This window comes from Tachypleus tridentatus, chromosome 7 (assembly GCF_004210375.1).
Source record: "Tachypleus tridentatus isolate NWPU-2018 chromosome 7, ASM421037v1, whole genome shotgun sequence".
Classification (NCBI taxonomy): Eukaryota; Metazoa; Arthropoda; class Merostomata; order Xiphosura; family Limulidae; genus Tachypleus; species Tachypleus tridentatus.
Window position 1 is genome coordinate 100,893,676 of NC_134831.1, and position 25,418 is coordinate 100,919,093.

General features: G+C 31.2%; 2 protein-coding genes across 2 annotated transcripts in view; one reads left to right on the forward strand and one right to left on the reverse strand.

Annotated features, from left to right (window-relative positions):
* The window catches only part of LOC143256296 (putative RNA-binding protein EEED8.10), a 50,546-nt gene extending 25,527 nt beyond the window's left edge, over positions 1–25,019 (reverse strand). Inside the window, exons 1-12 of the mRNA XM_076513353.1 lie at positions 24,979–25,019; positions 22,711–22,808; positions 21,936–21,976; positions 19,110–19,185; positions 17,331–17,387; positions 16,650–16,760; positions 13,941–13,989; positions 13,094–13,137; positions 8,464–8,543; positions 7,974–8,079; positions 5,836–5,923; positions 3,711–3,857 (exon numbers count right to left, since the gene is read on the reverse strand). Of these exons, the coding sequence (XP_076369468.1) occupies positions 3,711–3,857; positions 5,836–5,923; positions 7,974–8,079; positions 8,464–8,543; positions 13,094–13,137; positions 13,941–13,989; positions 16,650–16,760; positions 17,331–17,387; positions 19,110–19,185; positions 21,936–21,976; positions 22,711–22,808; positions 24,979–25,018 (937 nt within the window). The 5' untranslated portion in view covers position 25,019. The remainder of the gene's footprint in view (positions 1–3,710; positions 3,858–5,835; positions 5,924–7,973; positions 8,080–8,463; positions 8,544–13,093; positions 13,138–13,940; positions 13,990–16,649; positions 16,761–17,330; positions 17,388–19,109; positions 19,186–21,935; positions 21,977–22,710; positions 22,809–24,978) is intronic.
* LOC143254904 (E3 SUMO-protein ligase ZBED1-like) lies at positions 363–2,459 on the forward strand. Its single transcript, XM_076509815.1, has 2 exons — positions 363–2,109; positions 2,254–2,459. The coding sequence occupies exons 1-2, from the start codon at positions 363–365 to the stop codon at positions 2,457–2,459; spliced, it is 1,953 nt and encodes a 650-aa protein (XP_076365930.1).
* Positions 25,020–25,418: the final 399 nt, after the last annotated feature.

Here is a 25,418-nt window from a genome sequence, read left to right on the forward strand (position 1 = left end):
TCATTTGTGACAAAATATTTTCCCTACAGTCCCGGACAGTTTTCGCTGTTTTTTACGATTTACTCACATTTGCCATATTGGCTCCTCGGATAACCTGCACCGAGTGGTGAATAAGATTGTACAAAATATTTCTGCAAAAAGAATTATGCCATAAATCGTTTTCTAAATGGCAAATGCAAAGTGTTGTTGTCTTCTACCCGAACATCACTCAAAACACACTTCAGTAAAGATCCCTGACAGCTCGCGCGTGCAGCCGTAAACATGGTCAAATCACGTGCAAACGATCTTGTAATTGTTGTCTGGTATGAATGTGAAAATTGCCACGCGCACACACCCAAACCAGCCAACGGAAGTGGTACAAAATGGATTCTGCTAGTTCTAGGCCTGCTACCGCCAAGCGTTCAAAAGTATGGGACCATTTTGAACGTGAAAATAACAACAAAGTGAAGTGTAAGTTATGTTTCACTCACCTTTCATTTTCTGGAGGTTCAACAGGAACAATGCTAAACCACCTTAAGCATAAACATAAGTCAATCCACTGTGAAGAAACAAAAGTTCAAACTAAAATCAACGCATATAAAGCACCTGTATTATCAAAGGATAGGTGGAATAGCTGCACACAAAAGTTAGCTTTATTGTGTGCCGTGGACCTGCGTCCATTATCAATCTGTGAAGGACCCGGTTTCCAGGCGTTTTGTGGAGAACTAAATCCCAGTTACACTGTACCATCAAAACAAATGGTCACAAATCATTTGAAGAAAATATTTGCTACTGAGAAAGAGTTACTCATCAATGATATCCTGAATCACTGCACGGGTATTGGCATGACGTCTGATCTATGGACAAGTCAGGCAACTGAAGCGTACATAACAGTTAAGGGGCACTATCTTGATTCAAACTGGACACTGCACAATGTTGTTTTAACCACAAGAGAAGTCACAGACAGACATACTGGAGAAAATCTGGCTAATGAACTGAGGTCAATCACGTCAGAATTTCACATACCACTGAACAAAATTACGACACTCATAACAGACAATGCCAGCAACATGACATTGTGCTGCGACAATCTTGGCTGGCTGAGTGTGAAATGTTTCGCACACACGCTACAGATCTGCATCAGATCTGCATTTGATAAAGTCAGATCAATTAACCACGCTATTGGCAGCGCCAAAAAACTAGTAACTTTTTTTCGAAAATCCGTGTTAGCTTCCAATGAGCTCACCCAACGTCAAAAGCAGATGGGATTACTGCACCATCGTTTGATCATAGACTGTGCAACACGGTGGAATAGCATGTACGAGATGTTTGACAGACTTATAGAACAGAGACTTGCTGTATATGCAGTCTTGCACAGTAATGTTGTGAATGACTCTCAAGCAAAGGTTCTTGACACTACTGATAAAGACTGGGAGGTCATTCAAGATATTGTTCCAGTTCTTCAGCCTTCATACATAGCCACAAGGGTTCTTTGCTCAGAACAATATCCAACCCTCTCTGGGGTGATGCCGATCGTGTACAGTCTGTTGGAGATCCATTTAAAGACCAAAGACTCAGATTCCAATGTGGTTAAAAACTTCAAAGATGAAATCTCACAAGATCTGAAAAGGCGTTTCAAGACAGAAACTGAAGACGTGTGCAAAAACATTAGAATGATGTGTTCTTTCATGGATCCCCGATACAAAGGATTGCCATTTTTGACACCAGCTCAGCGAGATGTAGTTCACCGAGAAATCATTTGTTACTGTCAAAAACTGGCACAGTCTGAATCACAAGTCACTGGAGTAGCAGCTGACAGGTTTGTTCCTCAACATCAGTCAGCCGAGGTGAATTCAAGTACCAAACCAGGCAGCAAACTATCACAAGACGACATGGCTTATTTGTTGGGCGATTTTTATGAACAAGACTGTTCTGTTGTTGTTCCTGAATCCCCCAAGACTGAATTAGAACTCTACCTGGAGCAAAAGCCAATCCCATGCAAAGAATCTCCGTTTGCCTGGTGGCGAAATGAACAATCATTGTATCCAATGATGTCTAAACTGGCCCGAACGCTGCTCTCCATTCCAGGCACCTCTGTACCGTCCGAGCGGGTATTTTCCTGTGCTGGTGGTGAGTTCTTTATTTCTTTTATAAAACATTCACACTATATCACACATGTGGTTCATCATGATTATAGATATATACCGTTATCCAACATATCAGAATATGTTCTATTGTAAATACTTAAATGTTTCTATTATATGTTTATGCCAGGAACTGTTACAAAATTGAGATCGTCTCTTGATCCCAACACAGTGGACACGTTGATTTTTTTAAACAAACGATTAAAAACCAAAAACAATGCCAAGAGTGTGGATCATGTCTCCATAAATCGAGGCTTCAGCTCCCGATACAGCTACCAATCTCCCTGTCCGCATCAAGCAAGAGCCAATGGATGTCAGTGTTGCACACTCCAGTGATGTTCCGGCTCTCTCTACTCTTGGAGGAGTCACTGACTTGGAGTAGGAGTGGGCCCAAAGTCCAACATATATATGTTTTCTACTGCACGTTGTACCTTTCATATTTACTTCAATTAATGCATTGATGTTTTTGTAAACTTGTGTGGAAATAAGAACAATTTTCCGACATCATGTTTTTGTCGTTGTCTGTATGTGTCTGAGCATGCGCACTCCTGGTACTTGGGTTTTTCCCATTTTCAGTACACAGTTCAGAGCGATAATATTTTATCATTTGTATGGTGCAACGTAACTAAGATAATATAATGACGTGATAAGATTGGCAGTAACAGAGTGAGGTAAAATGTTAAAACCAAACACGTGACACACCTGCAATTAATTTTCATTTTATTCATATTTCAAATGTGGCCAATATATTCACTGAACACAACACCAACATCAATTCCGTGTACACGGATAGTTTAGTGTATTGAGTGACGTGTAAACGTTTACAGAAATTAGTAAACGTAGAAGCCTTAGTAATCACAAGGGCAAAAATTATGTGGAACTGGTTAAGGCTCTGGTGAAGAACTACAACAAAATGGGCTGCAGGATGTCCATATCCTTGACACTCATCTTAATAAATTCAAGGAGAACATGGGAGCATACTCAGAGGAGCAAGTGCTTCCACCTAGATATACTGGACTTTGAACACCATTACCAAGGAACATATAACAAAAACATGATGGGAGACTATATTTGGAGGCTGATACATGAAAGTGATTTACATTACAGTCGCAAATCTTGAAAAACTACTCACTTCTAGTATAAATACACGTAAATCTCGATTCAGATGTTGTTTTATTCAGACCTTATGTAAATGAAAATGTACAAATTTGCCCATTTTTACATAGTAAATCGGTTAATTTCTAAATTAATTTCTAAATTTCATTATCCAGGTCACAAAACTAAAGTTTGAAGGGAAATTATCACCATTTTCTGTACTTTTACAACATAAGCAATTAAGAGATAACACATACTATCCAGGAACAAAATTTGTGTTTCATAGTGTTATTAGTTAGTCAAGTATAAGTATATGCAATGTATCATGAGGAACATATTTCTGCTGGAATAAAGAAACATATTTATAAATATGGCACAAGAGAAGAGATAATACAGATACAGCCAACAGTGCATGAATATCACAACTTTGTGTTATCTCACTGGGAAAATACATGTATAAACACACACAAGCAAGTATGTAATCAAACTTACCCCCAACAGTGACAACTAATTTGACATCAGAAGTTCGATCCCTAACAGCATCCAAACAAGCTTGGACAACAGCATTTGTAACATAAAAACATCCGCTGATATCAAGTGATGTCAGTCCATGACATAAAAGGATAACACTTGTAAGACCTGCGAAAACAAATTCATATGCTTAATATCTCTAGAAATTAGAATTTGTATATCTCTATATATATCATAATCTGTCCATCTCTACATATCATGACCTGAATACCACAATTAGTGATGACAAGAAACCCACTTGAAATAAAAATATATCTCAGGATGGCTAGTATGGGTGTTAACACTTTTATTGATAAAGCAGTAGACAATGTTGACCTTCTTAGATAATTTTCAGGTTAACAAAGAGAGAGTTTGGGACTGACTTGAGGTTGAAACATTTTTCTCTGCTTTATTAGCAAAAATGTCAATACCCATACTAGTTGTCCTGAGATATACAAGTACCACAATATATCATAATCTATACATACAATAATCTGAACATCTCCACAAATCATAACCAATACACCTTTACAAAAAATTAATTATACACTTCTACAAACCATAACTTAAAACACTGTTACAAATAATAATCTACACATTTCTACATAATTATGAACATGTCATTATTAGTTGGTAAATTGTTTGCTCCATAATTTAAATACAATTATGTTACTATTATTTCTAATTACATAACAATAGATATGGTAAAATGTATCTGATTGAAATATCAAATTATGATAGTTTCTTGAAAGCAAAAACACTGCTAGCTTACTTAGAAATGTTTAAATAACATGCTAATTAAATACAGAATAATGAGACAAAAGGAAGGACAATAGAAAGTTTAACTGTGTATTTAATTAGAAGTTGATGAATTAATTATCTCAGTGTATCTCTCTCTTTGATGACCTAAGAGGGTTGAAATGTTGTTCTCCACTTTATTTTAATAAAAGTTTTAATACCTATATCAGCTGTCTTGAGATACATTTTTAAGCTAAAGTTTAACTTTTAGATGACATGCATAGGTTTTTCACCTTTATGAAGTTACACAACTTAAAAGGCTAAATGTTCCTTTGGAGGGTTACAGTGACTTACTTTGATAATTGTAAGCTACCTTTAAAGCATTTACTCAAAGGTCAAAGTGCAATATCGATGATATATATATTGTTCCTCAAGCATCATTTAACGGCTATCCTTCATACCAGTGGGAGTGTTGATAGTCCTTGAGTATTTCCATGTGAAATCTCAATACAGAACAATAACATACAAAAACTAATTCCTTAAGCCATGCTGTTTGTTGACCTAATGAAACTAGATACCCGTAAAAACTAATTCCTTAAGCCATGCTGTTTGTTGACCTAATAAAACTAGAAAAACTAATTCTAAATCCCATTATCATAAGCTAACTAAAAGAAACTGAATTATGGTAGAAAATTAATTCTTCACCACAATAACACTAGCTGACTAATAGAATGGATAATAATTCTTAGCCATGATACAGTTTAATTTCATGTGTGTTTATTCCTTTGTTAGTCCTACAAGTCCTAACAGAGTCAGGAGTCCCTGATGACTTATTATCATGTTTTTATTGTGTTTATTTATCCATCATTTTGCTGGTTTTCAGGATGACTAATAATAATATACATAAAAGTGCCATCAAAGTAAAGTTAATTAACGTTTACTCATGTTTTATTTATATTTTAAATAAAGTGAATAGCTTCACCCACTTTGTATGAACAGTTGTGTTGTGACAGTTAAAAAATAAAACTTAAATACTATGATACAACATACGACTCACTGCTAAAAACAAGTCAGTGATTTCAAAGATAATATACAATTTCTTTCTACTGGGAAAGGTGAACCACAACACTAATTTTTTGCAGTAAAAGCAGTTACTAAAGAGTAAACTAATCAATAACATGTCTGCACATATAGAATGCCAATAATCTAGTAGATTCACTTAACAATTCCTACAAATACTGTTTATTTCATAACAACAATTTGTACAGCATACTATACCACTAGCAAATGTTAAATTTGAAATACTGATAAGATATGTATAAAAGTGAACACACGAAATAAATACAAGGAGTAAGTATAAACCACAAACCTGTATCACCAAGCTGAGGACATCCTCGGACTTGGAGCACTTCAAGGTTTTCTTGAGTAGCCAAGGCAGTTAATCCAATATCTGTAATCTTGGGAGTAAAATATCAAAATACGTTAGTCCCAAGTATAATAACCCTAAGTTTGAGGTTTAGCATTCCAAAACTGGATACAATAGAAATAAGTAATGTTGAACTGATTGAATAAATGTTTTTTCTTTATACAAGATCTTATGTACATTCTAACAACTGATCATAAATGGATATAAGATCTTATGTACATTCTAACAACTGATCATAAATGGACATAAGATCTTATGTACATTCTAGCAACTGATCGTAAATGGACATAAGATCTTATGTACATTCTAACAACTGATCGTAAATGGATACAAAATCTTATGTACATTCTAACAACTGATCATAAATGGATATAACATCTTATGTACATTCTAACAACTGATCATAAATGGATATAACATCTTATGTACATTCTAACAACTGATCATAAATGGATATAAGATCTTATGTACATTCTAACAACTGATCATAAATGGATATAAGATCTTATGTACATTCTAACAACTGATCATAAATGGATATAAGATCTTATGTACATTCTAACAACTGATCATAAATAGATATAAGATCTTATGTACACTAGCAACTGATCATAAATGGATACAAGATTTATGTACATTCTAACAAGTGATCATAAATGGATACAAGATCTCATGTACATTCTAACAAGTGATCATAAATGGATACAAGATCTTATGTACATTCTAACAACTGATCATAAATGGATAGAAGTTCTTATGTACATTCTAACAACTGATCATAAATGGATATAAGATCTTATGTACATTCTAACAACTGATCATAAATGGATATAAGATCTTATGTACACTCTAACAACTGATCATAAATGGATATAAGATCTTATTACATTCTAACAACTGATCATAAATGGATACAAGATCTTATGTACATTCTAACAACTGATCATAAATGGATACAAGATCTTATGTACATTCTAGCAACTGATCGTAAATGGACATAAGATCTTATGTACATTCTAACAACTGATCGTAAATGGATACAAAATCTTATGTACATTCTAACAACTGATCATAAATGGATATAACATCTTATGTACATTCTAACAACTGATCATAAATGGATATAACATCTTATGTACATTCCAACAACTGATCATAAATGGATATAAGATCTTATGTACATTCTAACAACTGATCATAAATGGATATAAGATCTTATGTACATTCTAACAACTGATCATAAATGGATATAAGATCTTATGTACATTCTAACAACTGATCATAAATAGATATAAGATCTTATGTACACTAGCAACTGATCATAAATGGATACAAGATTTATGTACATTCTAACAAGTGATCATAAATGGATATAAGATCTTATGTGCACTAACAACTGATCATAAATGGATACAAGATCTCATGTACATTCTAACAAGTGATCATAAATGGATACAAGATCTTATGTACATTCTAACAACTGATCATAAATGGATAGAAGTTCTTATGTACATTCTAACAACTGATCATAAATGGATATAAGATCTTATGTACATTCTAACAACTGATCATAAATGGATATAAGATCTTATGTACATTCTAACAACTGATCATAAATGGATATAAGATCTTATGTACACTAACAACTGATCATAAATGGATATAAGATCTTATGTACATTCTAACAACTGATCATAAATGGATATAAGATCTTATGTACATTCTAACAACTGATCATAAATGGATATAAGATCTTATGTACATTCTAACAACTGATCATAAATGGATATAAGATCTTATGTACACTAACAACTAATCATAAATGGATATAAGATCTTATGTACATTCTAACAACTGATCATAAATGGATATAAGATCTTATGTACATTCTAACAACTGATCATAAATGGTTCACACCTAAATATAATCCCTTTTATTTATGCAAATTATGATTAAAACCATTACGTGTTTCACGATGCTTAAGAAATACATTTACATTTAAAATTATAGATGCTAAAAAACTGCAAGTAGTAATAAAAGTCAGCCATTCCAATTCTCAAAATTTGTGAAACACACTATACCTTTCCACAGTAGTTAATATACAAGGATTTAAGTTGTGAACTTTTTGAAAGGAAGTTCAAAGATAGGTCTGTTACTCCTTCATTGCAGCCAGAAATATCCAGACACCTTTATAAAAATAATAATATATACATGTATTACTCACACAATCCTGAAAGAAAAGACCACACTTAAAAAGCTCATGATCAGTTAATAAAAACATGCATACAACGGGTTTCACTACGACTAAACATTGAAGAACATATGGTAACGGTTATGAAACTGTTAGCTGACCCATTCAAATTATAAAGTGTAACTTATGTTATCTCCTTGCTATTTGGAAAGATCTCATAGAAACTCTGAGAGGCAGTTTAAGTTTTACATATTATTGCGATGTTTGAAAAATAAGATCCTACAACAAATTACAGTTTTCATTCTACCATCTTGAAGCCTTCACTTTAAGTCAAATTTGACTGTGTGGAATTCTTAGAAGTGTCCTCCCTTGAACCCCACCTGAGATGCTGACAACCTTGAGTTACAGCACCAATAACTACGTCATCTACTGCTGCATTATGGGATAACGATAGCTGCTCCTGCATATGGAAAGAGCAAATAAGAATATTAGAAATCGGTTCAAAAACAATAAGAAAAAAGCAGTAACAGTGCAAAGATTGATGTATTATTTCTTCTTTAATCTGCGTTACAGTTTGTTATTTTTAAACTACAAATATATGATATATGTGGACGTGTGGTGCAGTCTTCAACACTGCAATAAACAGTGCTTTTTCTTGTTTCTTTTAAATACACACAAAATCTTAAAACTACATTCTTTCACCTTTGACCTGGTCAGTATGAAAAAATTCCAAGTACCTTACCAAGACTGTCACTCAGATCTATATGTTTAAAACATTACAGCATAATTTATCACTTACTTCTGATTGGACAAAAAACTAATTATATTAAATTTATTTAATATCTCTCTCTCTCTCGTTATAAAATATTTTAATTATGGTATCAAGAATAATCTTCCCTATCAACAAGAATACAGTTTAGTGTTCGAGACATTTTTATTAATAAGGAGGAACATCAGTCAAAGGTGAACATAATGTTAATTCTTAAAACTTCAGTTTTAAAATCCATCTACAAGCAGACCAGTAGTAACAACTGCACATTTTGATTATAAAAATAAGGCATCTCTAAGTGAACAGGAGGTAAAATACACTTGAACAGTTAGAAAAAAAAGAGATATAGAGGGTCCTGCCCATCTATGGCTTACAAGTCTGAGAATAAATTAATAAATGAAACTGACGAATTTCCCAGTTGAAAAAATAAAACTGGATAACAAATGTAAAAGGTGTGGTATTAGCAAGCTATAAAGTAGCTAGAATATGGGCTAGATGTAGAAGTGAGATCAGATCATTGCAGGCTATAAATCATCCAAAACACGGGCTAGATGTAGAAGTGAGATCAGATCACTGCAGGCTATAAGGTAGCCAGAATATGGGCTAGATGTAGAAGTGATATCAGATCACTGCAGGCTATAAAGTAGCCAGAATATGGGCTAGATGAAGTGATATCAGATCACTGCAGGCTATAAAGTAGCCAGAATATGGGCTAGATGTAGAAGTGATATCAGATCACTGAAAGCTATAAGGTAGCCAGAATATAGGCTAGATGTAGAAGTCAGATTAGATCATTGCAGGCTATAAAGTAGTCATAATATGGTTTTTCAAAGTAGTAAGTTGATCTGAAAAATCTAGATTTAAATGAGAAAAATACAGAATACTGAATCAACTGTTGGGAAGGATCAGATGTGATGTGTAAAATTTGGTAACTAAATCATCTTAATTAGGAACAAATTTTTATTCATTTTTCCACTCATTAAGAAAACTTTATAGTCAAAATTTATTAAAGTATTTTTAATTTAACTTCAAAGAGAATTTTTTTTAATTATACATTTTGACTTTGAGTTAATTTAAACATGCTCAAAATGAAATCATTAGTGTTTGAAAAAATCCTGATTTTTTCTGAGCACAATAAAGCAGTTGTAAAACCCCAGGAAGGAAAGTCAGATACTTTTGAACAAAACAATAGCATTGATGAAAATGTAGATTTTATTGATTTTTAGCTAATAACTGTTACTCAAACTTGATTGTGTTAGTATGACACTGTATGTCAGCTTCAAATAAGGTTTACTGCAGGTGAAAGCAGAGATGTTACACAAATTAAAGTAGACAGGGTAAGGTTTCATCAGTGTAAAATGCCTGGAGACCAGTGCTGTATACCCCACTTAGATGAAACATCAAATATAATTTGATTTAAAAATATTCAATGAAGACCATCGATAGCAGCGAGAAATAACAGTGGTATCCAAGATAAAAAAAAGTTGACAGTGAAAACACAGCAAGCCCAAATAATAACAACCAAAAGAAGCAAAACAAAAGTGAGAAAAAAAATGCAATATGCCAAACACGGTGGTGTTTACTTCAACAATTTATGCCTGAACCAAGAGAAGAAACAACTGACCCTTTGATGATGGAAGGGTACTGTCTGTAAACAATAGTTATGTTAACTGTATCATGAACTGGATGGATAATCATATTTATTTGCTCTCATAATAAAGTTTCTTTACAAAAAACAGTTCAGTTCAAGCATAGAAATTTCTGATCAAGCAAATGAACACCCGACTTTATCAGGACAAAAAAAATGTGTGAAGACATAATTAACAAAACTAACAGAAGGAAATAAACAAGAAACATGAGTAGTGACATACACATAGAAAGAGATTTGTTCTCACCTGTACACAACGACAGTAAATTAACTATACTAACAGAAGGAAATAAACAAGAAACATGAGTAGTGACATTCACATAGAAAGAGATTTGTTCTCACCTGTACACAACAACAGTAAATTAACTATACTAACAGAAGGAAATAAACAAGAAACATGAGTAGTGACATTCACATAGAGATTTGTTCACACCTGTACACAACAACAGTAAATTAACTATACTAACAGAAAAAAATAAACAAGAAACATGAGCAGTGACATACATATAGAAAGAGATTTGTTCACAACTGTACACAATGACAGTAAATTAACTATACTAACAGAAGGAAATAAACAAGAAACATGAGTAGTGACATTCACATTGAGATTTGTTCACACCTGTACACAACGACAGTAAATTAACAAAACTAACAGAAGGAAATAAACAAGAAACATGAGTAGTGACATTCACATTGAGATTTGTTCACACCTGTACACAATGACAGTAAATTAACTATACTAACAGAAGGAAATAAACAAGAAACATGAGTAGTGACATTCACATTGAGATTTGTTCACACCTGTACACAACGACAGTAAATTAACTATACTAACAGAATGAAGTAAACAAGAAACATGAGCAGTGACATACATATAGAAAGAGATTTGTTCACACCTGTACACAACGACAGTAAATTAACTATACTAACAGAAGGAAATAAACAAGAAACATGAGCAGTGACATTCACATTGAGATTTGTTCACACCTGTACACAACGACAGTAAATTAACTATACTAACAGAAGGAAATAAACAAGAAACATGAGCAGTGACATTCACATTGAGATTTGTTCACACCTGTACACAACGACAGTAAATTAACTATACTAACAGAAGGAAATAAACAAGAAACATGAGCAGTGACATTCACATTGAGATTTGTTCACACCTGTACACAACGACAGTAAATTAACAAAACTAACAGAAGGAAATAAACAAGAAACATGAGCAGTGACATTCACATTGAGATTTGTTCACACCTGTACACAACGACAGTAAATTAACTATACTAACAGAATGAAGTAAACAAGAAACATGAGCAGTGACATACATATAGAAAGAGATTTGTTCACACCTGTACACAACGACAGTAAATTAACTATACTAACAGAAGGAAATAAACAAGAAACATGAGCAGTGACATTCACATTGAGATTTGTTCACACCTGTACACAACGACAGTAAATTAACTATACTAACAGAAAAAAATAAACAAGAAACATGAGCAGTGACATACACATAGAAAGAGATTTGTTCACACCTGTGCACACTATAACTGTGATTTACTTTCTTCAATCTGTTAGACCAAAGTTGCATTTTGTTAAATGAAATGGTGAAAAGCAGTAAAAAATTCTCTTAGGAATGAAATATTCATGGAAAAAACACACATGACTATAAGTGCTTTAAAGAAACATTTAAAATATCATTAACAAAAGAAAGATGAAGACAAGGGTAATCATAAACTTTCACAATGACTTTTATGACTTCAGAAGAAATGGAATTCATACCTTGCATTATAGAACATGTAACAAAAATAAAACAAAGTCATATATATGGACACACACACATATAAAATACTTATCATCTGTGAAAATTCATGTCTTATATTCACGATTCTGTACCGTTTTGTCTCACAATATCCTTACGTGGGGTTCTTGGCCTGTGACCCAAATATTTCAAAGAGTTTATATTGCCGAGATATTTTGACATACTCAAAACTGTGAATTCTAGATTACAATAAACACTGAAGAAATTCTGTTTCTTCAGTGAAGAATCAAACTTATTTGTTTTGGAAGTAACACTGTAAAAATGTTATACCATTCAAAAGAATCATAATATATATTAAATTCTCTTGTAGTTAAACATGGTCAAGCATATATATGTAAAAACGACTCATTAGGGTTGAGAAAATTTTTTATGTAGAGGAGCAAACAACGTTTCGACCTTCTTCGGTCTTCATCAGGTTCACAAAGAAAGAAAGAGATAACTGACCAATAGCTGACCACATGTTTGAAGGGGGTTATGTAACTAAGTGTAGAAATGTGGAGGATGTGCTTTGATGTTTGAATATATTTGATGGTCAAACATGTTAAAGTCACATCATCATCATAATTTTATTTATGTGCAAAATAACATTTTTAATTAATGTAAAATTACCTCTCTGGACAAAATATAAATGACCACCCTTTATTCTATTGACCCATTGAACAAAACTGATGTGTATTTCAACATACTATTTTAACTCTGACAATGACTTGGATCTTGCCAATCCTACTTGAAAAATATATGAAACATTAACAGAAAAAAACTTACCAGGTTCCCAAGCTTTCCAATATGACCTAGGCCAGCAGCTGACACTATAGATATAACAATATTGAAAAATGAACAAAAGTAAAGCTTCAAAAACATCTATGTTAAACCAGTTTGAAAACATGATAACAAAATAATATATAAGTAAATCTTAGGGAGATATAAACTTAGACCACTAGTTCTAAATACGGATATAAAAAATTCATGGCTGTGTTTCAAATATAAAAAGTGTTTTTATCACACTTAAAAAAAAGGCCTTTATTACTACCCTTACACCAAACATTTACATTTTTGTTTTTGGTCATACCACATCAATGAGAGATTATTAGACAGAGAAATGAGAAAGCTTTCAACCATTGGTTTATTCGAAAAATCTACAGACTTTACTGGACGAATTTCCATTGTAGGAAGAAATTTCAAATTTGTAATCTTGCAAGTAAATGAATATAGAGCCTTTTAGCTTACATAAGTTTAATTACCAATAATAATTTCACAAGCTTCCTTAAAAAAAATAAATCAGTTTTCTTTTTATTAATTTTATGTGATATTGTTACTGTTTTGGTTATATTTTGTCAAAATAAATGAAATTCTAGAAGTGACAATTTTACAACTAATCCATCTTTCCTACTTTTCATGGGGAAATCTATATATAATAATGTGCTGGTTTGAAATTATGTTTTACACAAACAGGCCAACAAAAGATATGTCACAACACGAAAAACGTTAAACACGTTGTGACAAAGGTTCTCCATTTCACAATTCACTCTTATTGGATCTCAGACTATTAACCTTAAATATGATTTGCATTTCTTTACAGTTTTTTTAAGTGGTCAAAATTCAATTCACTTACATTGGGTAAGTGCTCCACCTACATGAAATATCTTTAACTCTTGTAGATTCTAAACAAACAAACAAGGTAAGTTTATTTCTGCTTTACATCATTACATTGGTAAAATTCTATACCTCATAGAATCAAAGGATTTCTTCACTAACAAAATGCCAAAACTAATTTTAAATTAAGCAATTCTTATTTAGCTTTCTTAATTAAAGAATAATCTTACTTGGTTATAACTACAATTCTTATTTAGCTTTCTTAATTAAAGAATAATCTTACTTGGTTATTACTACAATTCTTATTTAGCTTTCTTAATTAAAGAATAATCTTACTTGGTTATTACTACAATTCTTATTTAGCTTTCTTAATTAAAGAATAATCTTACTTGGTTATTACTACAATTCTTATTTAGCTTTCTTAATTAAAGAATAATCTTACTTGGTTATTACTACAATTCTTATTTAGCTTTCTTAATTAATTACTACAATTCTTATTTAGCTTTCTTAGAATAATCTTACTTGGTTATTGTTACAATTCTTATTTAGCTTTCTTGATTAAAGAATAATCTTACTTGGTTATTACTACAATTCTTATTTAGCTTTCTTGATTAAAGAATAATCTTACTTGGTTATAACTACAATTCTTAGTTAGCTTTCTTAATTAAAGAATAATCTTACTTGGTTATGACTACAATTCTTATTTAGCTTTCTTAATTAAAGAATAATCTTACTTGGTTATTACTACAATTCTTATTTAGCTTTCTTAATTAAAGAATAATCTTACTTGGTTATTACTATTAGGTTGAGGAATAATTCGTGAGTGTTTTTAAATAATTTCATTCAAGCATTACATGCAAGACTATACAATACTTCAATGCATGAACACATTACACCCAAAACATTTATTATGATACTTTATTTCATGTAATACCTAGGTTTATAGTATGCATTGTTGTAAACGAAATTGCAAGAAATTAAATGCCAAAAGCAGATGGTGTCGAAAATGCTCGATTTTGTCCACTTGACATTCCATTTAACGAGCTGAAAATGAAAGCAAAAATTAAAGACATATGAAAATCAAACACACCATCTATTAGAGCAAAAAATTATCTACCAAATGATATGAAATATTTTGCGAAAGCGTTTCATTTATGAATATATTTTGTTAACTTGAGAAAACACTCATGAATTATTCCTCAACCCATTACAATTTTATTCATACAGTACTATAATGTTACACTATTATCACAATAATTTTACTTTAGTAATACTAACTGCCAGTGGTAATGCTCCAATAAAAATCAATGTTATAGGATACACAATACCATATCACTGTTATGTTCTTATTTATTCATAAAAAAGATGTTGAGCAATTTTGTTACTACTAGAATATAGCTAAACACTTTTTTAACAAGTTACATACAAAGTACTGAACATGATAGTTAACACAGAAAATGTTCACATTACCAAGAAAACTTCCTCATACTTCTTATTGTTTAACAAGCAGAAGTCACCAAGATAACTGGCTTTAAATGCATGAAAAAATATGAGGGGCTACTCTACCAGATTGAATAAGTTCACAAATATTTCAGCGATTCAAGTTAGGAGGTTCAATGTTATATTCTTGATTGTAATTATGCACTATTAGTGCAACAAGACGTAATTCAAAATTACAGTTCTATACTTAAGAAAGTTGCTCCAAATATTATGCTTCAGTGTCTTTCTTAGAAATCAAATCTACAAAAATCTTTGACAACATAAGAATACATTTATATTAGTCAATTTATATAGTTTCTCTGCAAGGTTTTGTTTAATATCATATCCATATATATATATGATCTTATTATAATGGAGCTTGCAATCTTGCAGTATACATGTCCAAGACTTGGATCTCACAAACTACCAATTGTAACTGGGTAATATTTTTATAACTAGGCAGTATTTTTGTAGTTGAGCAATAACAAAAATTATTATTAAAATTTCCACAAAAATGATTTGTTTCAGTTTTAACCAATAAAAATTACAAACAAAAAGGAGAAAGTTTCAAGAACAAACTTTAAAAAAAATTGTTTAGTTAAAATGTCACAAGTATTGCAACAAAAACATAAGGCTCTTTCATTGTTAATTGAATCTAAAAAGAAATACTTTAATAACAACTACTCTGTGATGTAATGTTGTAATGATAGCACACTTTTAAACAAAAGTTTCAATGAAATCCTTTTTATCATGGATGGTGAACATTACTGAATGTAAGGTATAAGTACATCGTTGTCGAACTATCAGAAACGTCCAATAGCATTCTTCTGAAACAAGCACCAACAGAGGGGGTATATTTCTGCAAGTTAGTTTAATTTAGAACCATGTTAGGTTATTGAGAAACAGAAATCAATGCTTAGTTTCAATTAATGAATTCTACTTTAGATTTTCATCTTGCTAATACGACTGGAAATTTATGATTATTGATTCAACAACAAATCCAGATTTGCTCGTCACTTTTAATCTATGTATACATGTTTACTAACATGAGCTATAAGTACAGTTTAAAATAATATACTGTTCATATCACACATCTAAACTTCCATCAGTTCTTTATCAAACTCAAAATTTATCTTTCAAGCCTAACATTAATATGGCCAATAGAATTCCTTTTTTAATTAAAACTATGAAAGAAAATGTTTTAACATCCTGATGGCAAACAATAGTAAAATACCAATGCTAAACATACCTCACACAATGTTTCAAGTGCCTGGTCATTAATTCCAACACAATCATTGAGGTACAGAGCTTTCAGCTTACTACATTTGGTAGCAATCTTCTGAAATCCCCCAAGGCTTAGCTGAGGGAAAAACAGTTACATATACATATGTATTACTACCACCACATAAGCAACTCTACAAAATATTCAACTTAACAAGACCTCTTCTATTTCACCAGGGATCAGAGGAAAGAAACACAAACATGTAATAACTATAAATAAACTGTCTATTCTGAAATATCACAATGAAAAACGTTTCTAGTTTCTTGGGGCTTAACAATTATATAATGTTATATATATATATGTTTATACATACATATACACACAAAAGTTTTGCAACAAATGTTTTCAACCTATTAACTTCTATAATATCATCTAATCTGAATTAGATGGTCATATTATTGGCCCGTACGGGTTTTTCTCAAAAAAGGAGAGAGAAAATAAATGCATTTTGAAGTGTTATTTCTAAATGCACTGTGAAAAATATTTGGTGAGAATCTCCTTCAAATCTACATGAGGGAAAAATAAAGTAAATCACTTTAAAACTTACAACAGCTTTAATGAAAAAAAAATTCTATTTGTAACACTTTTAACAGCCTAAGGGCTTCCAAAATACTTATATAAAAGTTCAAGAGAACAGAAAATCCTCACCTTTGAACAACCATTTAGTACAACTGTGGTCAGGCACGATCCAGCTATGTGAAAGCACTGAAATATGCAGTGAAACAACACTAATTCACTTTTTCCTCAGTTAGAATATACATTTTTGTAAAATTACATTGACAGAAGATCTTGAAAAGTCTTATCTTCAGTTTTAATTGTTTAGTTATATTCCAAAAATCTCTCAGTATTGTTGAAATTGAGATTAAATATCTATATATCCAAAAATGTTACAAAAATACACAGGCTTTCATAGGGTGTCCTAACTTTATCACATGACTGTATCAGAGAAACAAAATTAAAGTAGAAGCAAGCTGGTCAGTACTTAAGTATTTACAATAGTTCTTTTTCTCCATTCTGATTGAATTCTCTGATTTTACCTACTTCTTCCTTGTATGAATATTTCTATTAAACTAGCAACTGTTTACAAAACTTATGAAACAACAATTCAATATAAATATTGAATAGGAACATATCTTGAGCATTTTTCAAGTTTTATTTATGTCACAGAGAAAGAATATTTACTTTCAAAACTTTTCATAATATACAATTGCTAAGTAAATATATGTTACTGCAGCAAAATATATTGTTTGGTTGTTTGTTCATAAGAGCTTTTAAACCACACAACGAGCTATCTGTGCTGTATCCAATGCAGGTATCAAAATCCTATTTTTAACACGAGTGCTTGTACAAGTCCACTTGGAAAAGTAATCAACTATCAGTATGCTGTTTATGGGTAAAAGACATACATAAACTTGATCAATACATGACACTACTACTAAAATAATTTAAGTTTATACCTGAAAAAAACTGCCTACTTTATTTTATGGCTTCAGCTTAGTTGTGAAATGTCCCAATAACATGGTGATTCATCACATAAAGACATGCTTATTGTTCTTTTAATTACGTAGGGTAGTCAGATAAACTAGTATTTGTATTTATGGAAAAGTGTGCGTGTGTTCTCCTACCAGAGCCACACTGGGCTATCTGCTGAGTCCACCAAGTTATTAAGGTTATATTTATGGCAATTCCATTAAGACTATTTGTTACCTTTTGTAATTAAGTATTTATGGGTAAGAAACTTTAATGGTCAGAACATAGTTTTTAAAATATCACTATATATTTTTTTAAAAAATATGTTAAATCAAGGTTTGTGTTTTATTCATTTACTGTCTACTGTATATTTATAGTTGGACACAACCATATATTTTACAATTTTAAAATAATAATTACTAAGCTAGTATTCTCTTAAATTTAAACATTTGAAATTCATTTAAAATCATGCTATTTATATATATATATATATATTTTATATAGATTACTGTGCATATACAGATCTGAAAACACATTTCCCAATGACTTTATAAAAATATTTGACAATTATATGGACTTCTGTGGAAAAAAGTTAACCAGTTATAATTTAACAATATTATCACTTGTATATTATAATTATATAATGCTACACTTGTATATCAAAATACATATTTGTAATACCTTCAAATGTAAAAAAGATAATTTTCCTTATATAATTTCTGCAGTGGATTTCAGGGTACAGAACTTCCATGTAAATAATTCTTCAGTGTATTCTATACTCTGCAGCATATACATTTTTAGATTTCAGACATAAAGTCTTTTTACAATATATTCACACTTTTAGTAGTTTCCACAGATACATATAAACACATTTGTATGTAATAATACAAGTTTCATAACACACAGTAATACGTAAGTATTGCTCTAATAACACAAAATTAAGTATCTGACACTTACTTGACCGGTTATTTTCACATTGCTGGACAGATCCACGTATTCCAGATTTTTACAGTGATGGAAAAGCCACCAAACACTGGTAAAAGATGATGACTTAATATTATCACATATTCTAATGATAAAAAATTAAAACTACAGCAAATGTGTTACGTTCAAAACAGTGAAATTTCTTGCATGATCAAAAGTTGTCCTGTCATTATATTAAGTAAACTTGGCAGAATTTTGTTATTGAACAACACTTGAAGATAGCATGGTTACAAAATTACAGGAAAAAAAAACTCTCTGAAGAAAATGATTTGTCATCAGAAAAGCTTTTTGTTTTGTTAACATACTGATGAGTTCTCACAGGTAGGCCTAATGTGGTCAGTTGTGTTCAAGAAATAAAAGTAAACAAATACTATCTATCAGTTTACAGTTGCATATCACTTATAATTTTATGTCTTGAAACAACATTACTTCTTTCAATAATTTATTTTCCTTATGGACAGAAAAAAAAGACTTAGCAAAGTGACACAAAATGGTAACAAATTTCATTGTTTTCACTGGATGATTTTTAAATGCTTCAAACACAGATGCAGAATGAAGATGTTTCTCACTAGCTGGAGTAAGTTATGTAAATTCATGATTAATGAATGATCATCTTAGGACATGAAAAGTTGCTTCTCTTGTATGTGATTCTACAAAACATCCATAAGAATTGCAAAACACATTTGGATGTACTTTCCCATGAACCTAATGAGCCTTCAAATTTAGTTGGGTGAAGGTTCATCTGTGAGTAGTGGTTAGATGTGCAAAAATGTCCATAAAAAATGAATATTCTTAAGTACCTCCACATGGACCTAATGAACCTCCATAGTAATTTTGATGAGTATCCTTCCACACTCTATACTGTAGTTACACGGACATACAACAGACAATACTATTATACTTATATATAGTTAAGCTTAGCTCAAATGTGTATATGCTAATGATTACTCATTAATTCAGCTGACATAACAAATTACTTCTAATATTATCCATCACAAGTGGATATTTACTGTAATATTTGGCTCAAATAGAACCTTTCATGATGTTAAGAAAACATGCAGGTCCAAAAAAGTTTATCCCTGATGAATATAGGTTCCACTTCTCTAAAGCACTAGAGTAGGCAATAGGAAACATATAGTTGAACAAATATACACAACAAACTACAGTACTATAACATGCATGCATATATACACTTGTTTATTCATAATTCTTTACGTTTGTATTTCAGAAGAAGTGCAGGAGAGAATGAGAAATGAGTGTTAGTTTTCCTAAACTTTTGTCTATATTTTAATCTAAGGTGAACCAAGGGCCAATCTTTTTGTAGAACTTATACGATGTAAACAAGCAAATAAATGGCAGGTGTTGTCACTCTAAAACAGTGGGTATCTTGGTTTTCTGACTGGCCATTAACTTCAGTCTGCCTACATCTTCCACTTGAAACATTTATAACTTTTAACTTTCTGGCCTGACATAAAGATAATTAATGTCAGGACACAATTTGCTCCAGGACACAAAACATTTTTTGGTATCAAGAGAAAAAAGATTTTCAAAAATGAATATTTCTATTAATGTGCTGCAATAATATTCAACAAAACCAGAACCAAACCTAACAATTTTGGATTGTTTATGTAAACACGTCTCATATGCTTTCTCGTCATATTTGGAATATATCCATTTGTGCATATTCAGAGTTTAGACACTAAAATAATTTTTATTTACTATTCAAACTCAACTTATTTTAGTACAATTCTGACTTAATGGTTAAGAACTTTTAAAAGTAATTTATTTAATTTTTTTTATATATATTTTTGTCGGTAGTAGTGGTATCACTACAAACAACAACTTGTACACATACTGACACAATACAATAAATCATATTAAATTATGTAGCATTTCAATATGATCTTCAACACAACTTAATTTGGTAGTTATAACCATAATGGAAATTTTACAGAGTAATTATAATGACTACCAGCCATGCATTTCAGGTTGACAATTTAAAGTCTTGAAACCAAGTCAGCTAAACTTTAAATGTTTTGTGTATTTTCCAAACTTGTTATTGACAGGAATATTCAAGTTTCTGAACTACCTAGTTTGCTACTTTAGATATTAATGACTGTTGCTCTATTACATTTGGTTTTAAAGACAACACTTTCATCCTATATATAGTTCTTCCAAGTAAGAATAAGACATATGTAAACAAGATATATCCAAGCTGAATTTGTTTGTTTTTGAATTTTTTACAAAGCTACACAAGAGCTATATTCACTAGCTGTTCCTAATTTAGCAGTGTAAGACTAGAGGAAAGGCAGCTAGTCATCACCACCTACCCCCAACTTTTGGCCTACTATTTTTCCTCACAAATAGTGGGATTGTCCATCACATTATAACACCCCATGGCTAAAAGGGTGAGCATAGCTGGTGTAACAGGAATTTGAACATGTGACCCTCAAATTATGAGTCGAGCGCCTTAAATACCAGGCCATGCCAGGCCTACTCTAATGATGATTGACCAAAAGATGTTCCGAATATAAAATCGGATCTAAGCATCTTATATAATAACTACAGTACAAAAAGAGGTTTGATACAAATATGTTTTAACTGAAATAAACCTCATCAAGTGTTTTACAATAACTAATACACAAAACAAAATGAAATAAAAACCCTATAATCCAAGTGCTTTCAGAAAGATCCATCTTTTGAAAGCGCACAGGTTATAGGGTTTTTATTTCATATTTATCACAGCTTTTTGAATCAATGTGTTTTTCTAACATCATGAATCATACACATGATACTCACCCTTTCTCTCCAAGAGTCAAGCACCTTTGTAACTCCACTTTCTATAAGATTAAAATGCTAATTTCATTCTCAGGTTTATTTTAATACAGAATATTTATAGAAAAGTAAACTGTTCTTTTGAAAAAGGATTTATTACAATCTTTGAATAATAGTAGACAAATAACCTATAATATTTTAAAATCATTCCAGCTTCTCAAATTTTTATTATTTTAATTTAGAGATTAGGAAGCTCAGCATTTTTAAGATATAAATAGGACATCCCAAGGATGCTTTCTCTTTTAAATGTAACAGACAGAAAATATTTTCATTACTTATCTTATAGCCTCCACTGATACTACCATCAGACTTGAGATTTATCCATGTAGAATAAACATTTGGTAAATTATGCTCTGTGTAAATCAGACTAGAGCACCACTTGTAACATCATTAAAGAACCTTTCTTCTACCTCTTACAAGACAGCTGACCTCTATACAAGGGGTCAGAACCTCTGGATGCTACTCTTGAGACTATCACCTAGTACTCTATCACTCATGGTTACACTATACTTTGTAGAAACCAAAGCAACAGATAAGGTATTTTGATTTACTTAGTTTTGTGTGTGTGTTCAAAACAATTAAAGTACCATCTTGACTTTAATCTATTACTTCATGCAGAACTCAAATACCTGCTGAAAAAATTGTCAAATTTTTGGACTTCAATATATTCCAGCCAAAAAGTAAAATTACCATAACAGCAAAAATTTACCAAACTTTATCCAACTCATCACAACCTTACCTTGAGATTACGACAGTTTTTGGACATTTGCTTCAAGGACATGTTGGTGAGATTAATCTTGGCCAGATCTACTTCTTCTAAGTTTGGAAAGAACTGGGCTGTGTAAAATGAATATATATATATAACACATACTTGTAACTTAACACAAATCTATCAGGTAATTATAAAATCACATTTGTACCTTAAAACCAATACACTGAATAATTATAATATACTAATTATATCTTAACACTAACCTTCTGGATGGTAATAAAATTATATTTGTACCTTAAAACCAATACACTGAATAATAATAATATACCAATTATATCTTAACACTAACCTTCTGGATGGTAATAAAATTATATTTGTACTTTAAAACCAATACACTGAATAATTATAATATACTAATTATATCTTAACACTAACCTTCTGGATGGTAATAAAATTATATTTGTACTTTAAAACCAATACACTGAATAATTATAATATACTAATTATATCTTAACACTAACCTTCTGGATGGTAATAAAATTATATTTGTACTTTAAAACCAATACACTGAATAATTATAATATACTAATTATATCTTAACACTAACCTTCTGGATGGTAATAAAATTATATTTGTACTTTAAAACCAATACACTGAAAAATTATAATATACTAATTATATCTTAACACTAACCTTCTGGATGGTAATAAAATTATATTTGTACTTTAAAACCATTACACTGAATAATTATAATATACTAATTATATCTTAACACTAACCTTCTGGATGGTAATAAAATTATATTTGTACTTTGAAACTGAATAATTATAATACAATACTTATAATTTGTGATGATGAGAAACCCACTTAAAGTAAAAGTGTATCTCAGAATGGCTGGTATGGGTATTAACACTTTCATTAAAATAAAGTAGAGAACAATGATTCGACTTTCTTAGGTCATCTTCAGGTTAACAAAAAGAGTTTGCAACTGGTCGTTACTAGGCATATGTTTTAGAGATGAGCGTAAATGGGTACAGGACTGTAGGGGGCATTGCAGTATATGTTAGCTTATTAATTAGTACAGATGAAAAGGTATTCCTTTATATTGGTTTAATTTCGATTGGAGTTGTTTTAGAAGTAGGACTTCTTTGATTTTGCATTTTTTTATTTATTTCCCTTCTTACAATGGTCAGTTGCAAACTCAAAACATTGTTCTGTACTTTATTTTAATAAACGTTTTAATCTATACCGGCTGTCTTAAAATACAGATACTCATAACTTAACACTAACCAATTGGATGATGATAAAATTATATTTCTAACACTAATTCACTTACTGACTATAACAGCATACCTATAACTTAACACTAACCTACAGTGACACACTGGATAACAATGGTACTAAATCAGATTTACATTAATGTAATAAATATTTACAAGCAACACTAAATCCAGCACTAATGTAGTAAATAAGTGTATAAGTACACAGACTGTTGAGTTGACAAAAACCATGTGTAAACCATCAGTAACAATTTACTGTAATTGTTTAACCCACTTGTACGACTAATGTGTTCATATTCATGAATTCAGTAATTTCTTGGATTTTTATATAAGAAATAAATAGGTGCACCATACATTCTTTAATCTTTATAAAATTACTCCATTTCCCAGGTGCTCCCGGTACCCCGATATGGTATTCCAGATTCCTTTGTTTTCCAATGCCATTAAATAGAAGAGATATTCCTAACTTAGAAATACTGAATGCAGATCTTAACACATTATTTGTGATTGGAACGTACAAACATCTATGTCACAAAGGGCTGTTATACAACCTTCCCAACAGCAATCAATTTTCAGCACAATCATATATATATATTACATACAAAATGCCAAACAATGTCAAAATATAGTTATGATAAATTCTCTGCCACTGTGACTTTATACTGGTTTAGTATACAACTTCCTGACTTGCACATTCAAAGTAATTTTAACATAATTTATCCTGCCCTACACAAGTGTGCTTCAATCATTTCTTCTACATTTAAAGTTTCTAGAGACACTGGATTTTTCTCTGCAAAGTTAGTTGAATTAATAAAAGACAATTTAATTATGAAGACTTCAATCAATTTTAAAATTCCTTATTTGCCCTTTCTTAACATCCATTTTCTCTGTCAATAACTTTTTTAAGATGTACAACGAAGTTTGGTAAAAAATTTAACAGACATTTCTGCCATACATAAATTTAAGTTCCTTTTTTCTAAGTTGTAGAAACAAATAAGTACTAATAACAACTTACCAATAATTTCTGTTGCCTGGAAGTCTAGCTGATGGGACATGTTAATGGACTGTGTATATCACCTCAGCTAACAATCTTACTGATGTTAATGGACTGTGTATATCACCTCAGCTAACAATCTTACTGATGTTAATGGACTGTGTATATCACCTCAGCTAACAATCTTACTGATGTTAATGGACTGTGTATATCACCTCAGCTAACAATCTTACTGATGTTAATGGACTGTGTATATCACCTCAGCTAACAATCTTACTGATGTTAATGGACTGTGTATATCACCTCAGCTAACAATCTTACTGATGTTAATGGACTGTGTATATCACCTCAGCTAACAATCTTACTGATGTTAATGGACTGTGTATATCACCTCAGCTAACAATCTTACTGATGTTAATGGACTGTGTATATCACCTCAGCTAACAATCTTACTGATGTTA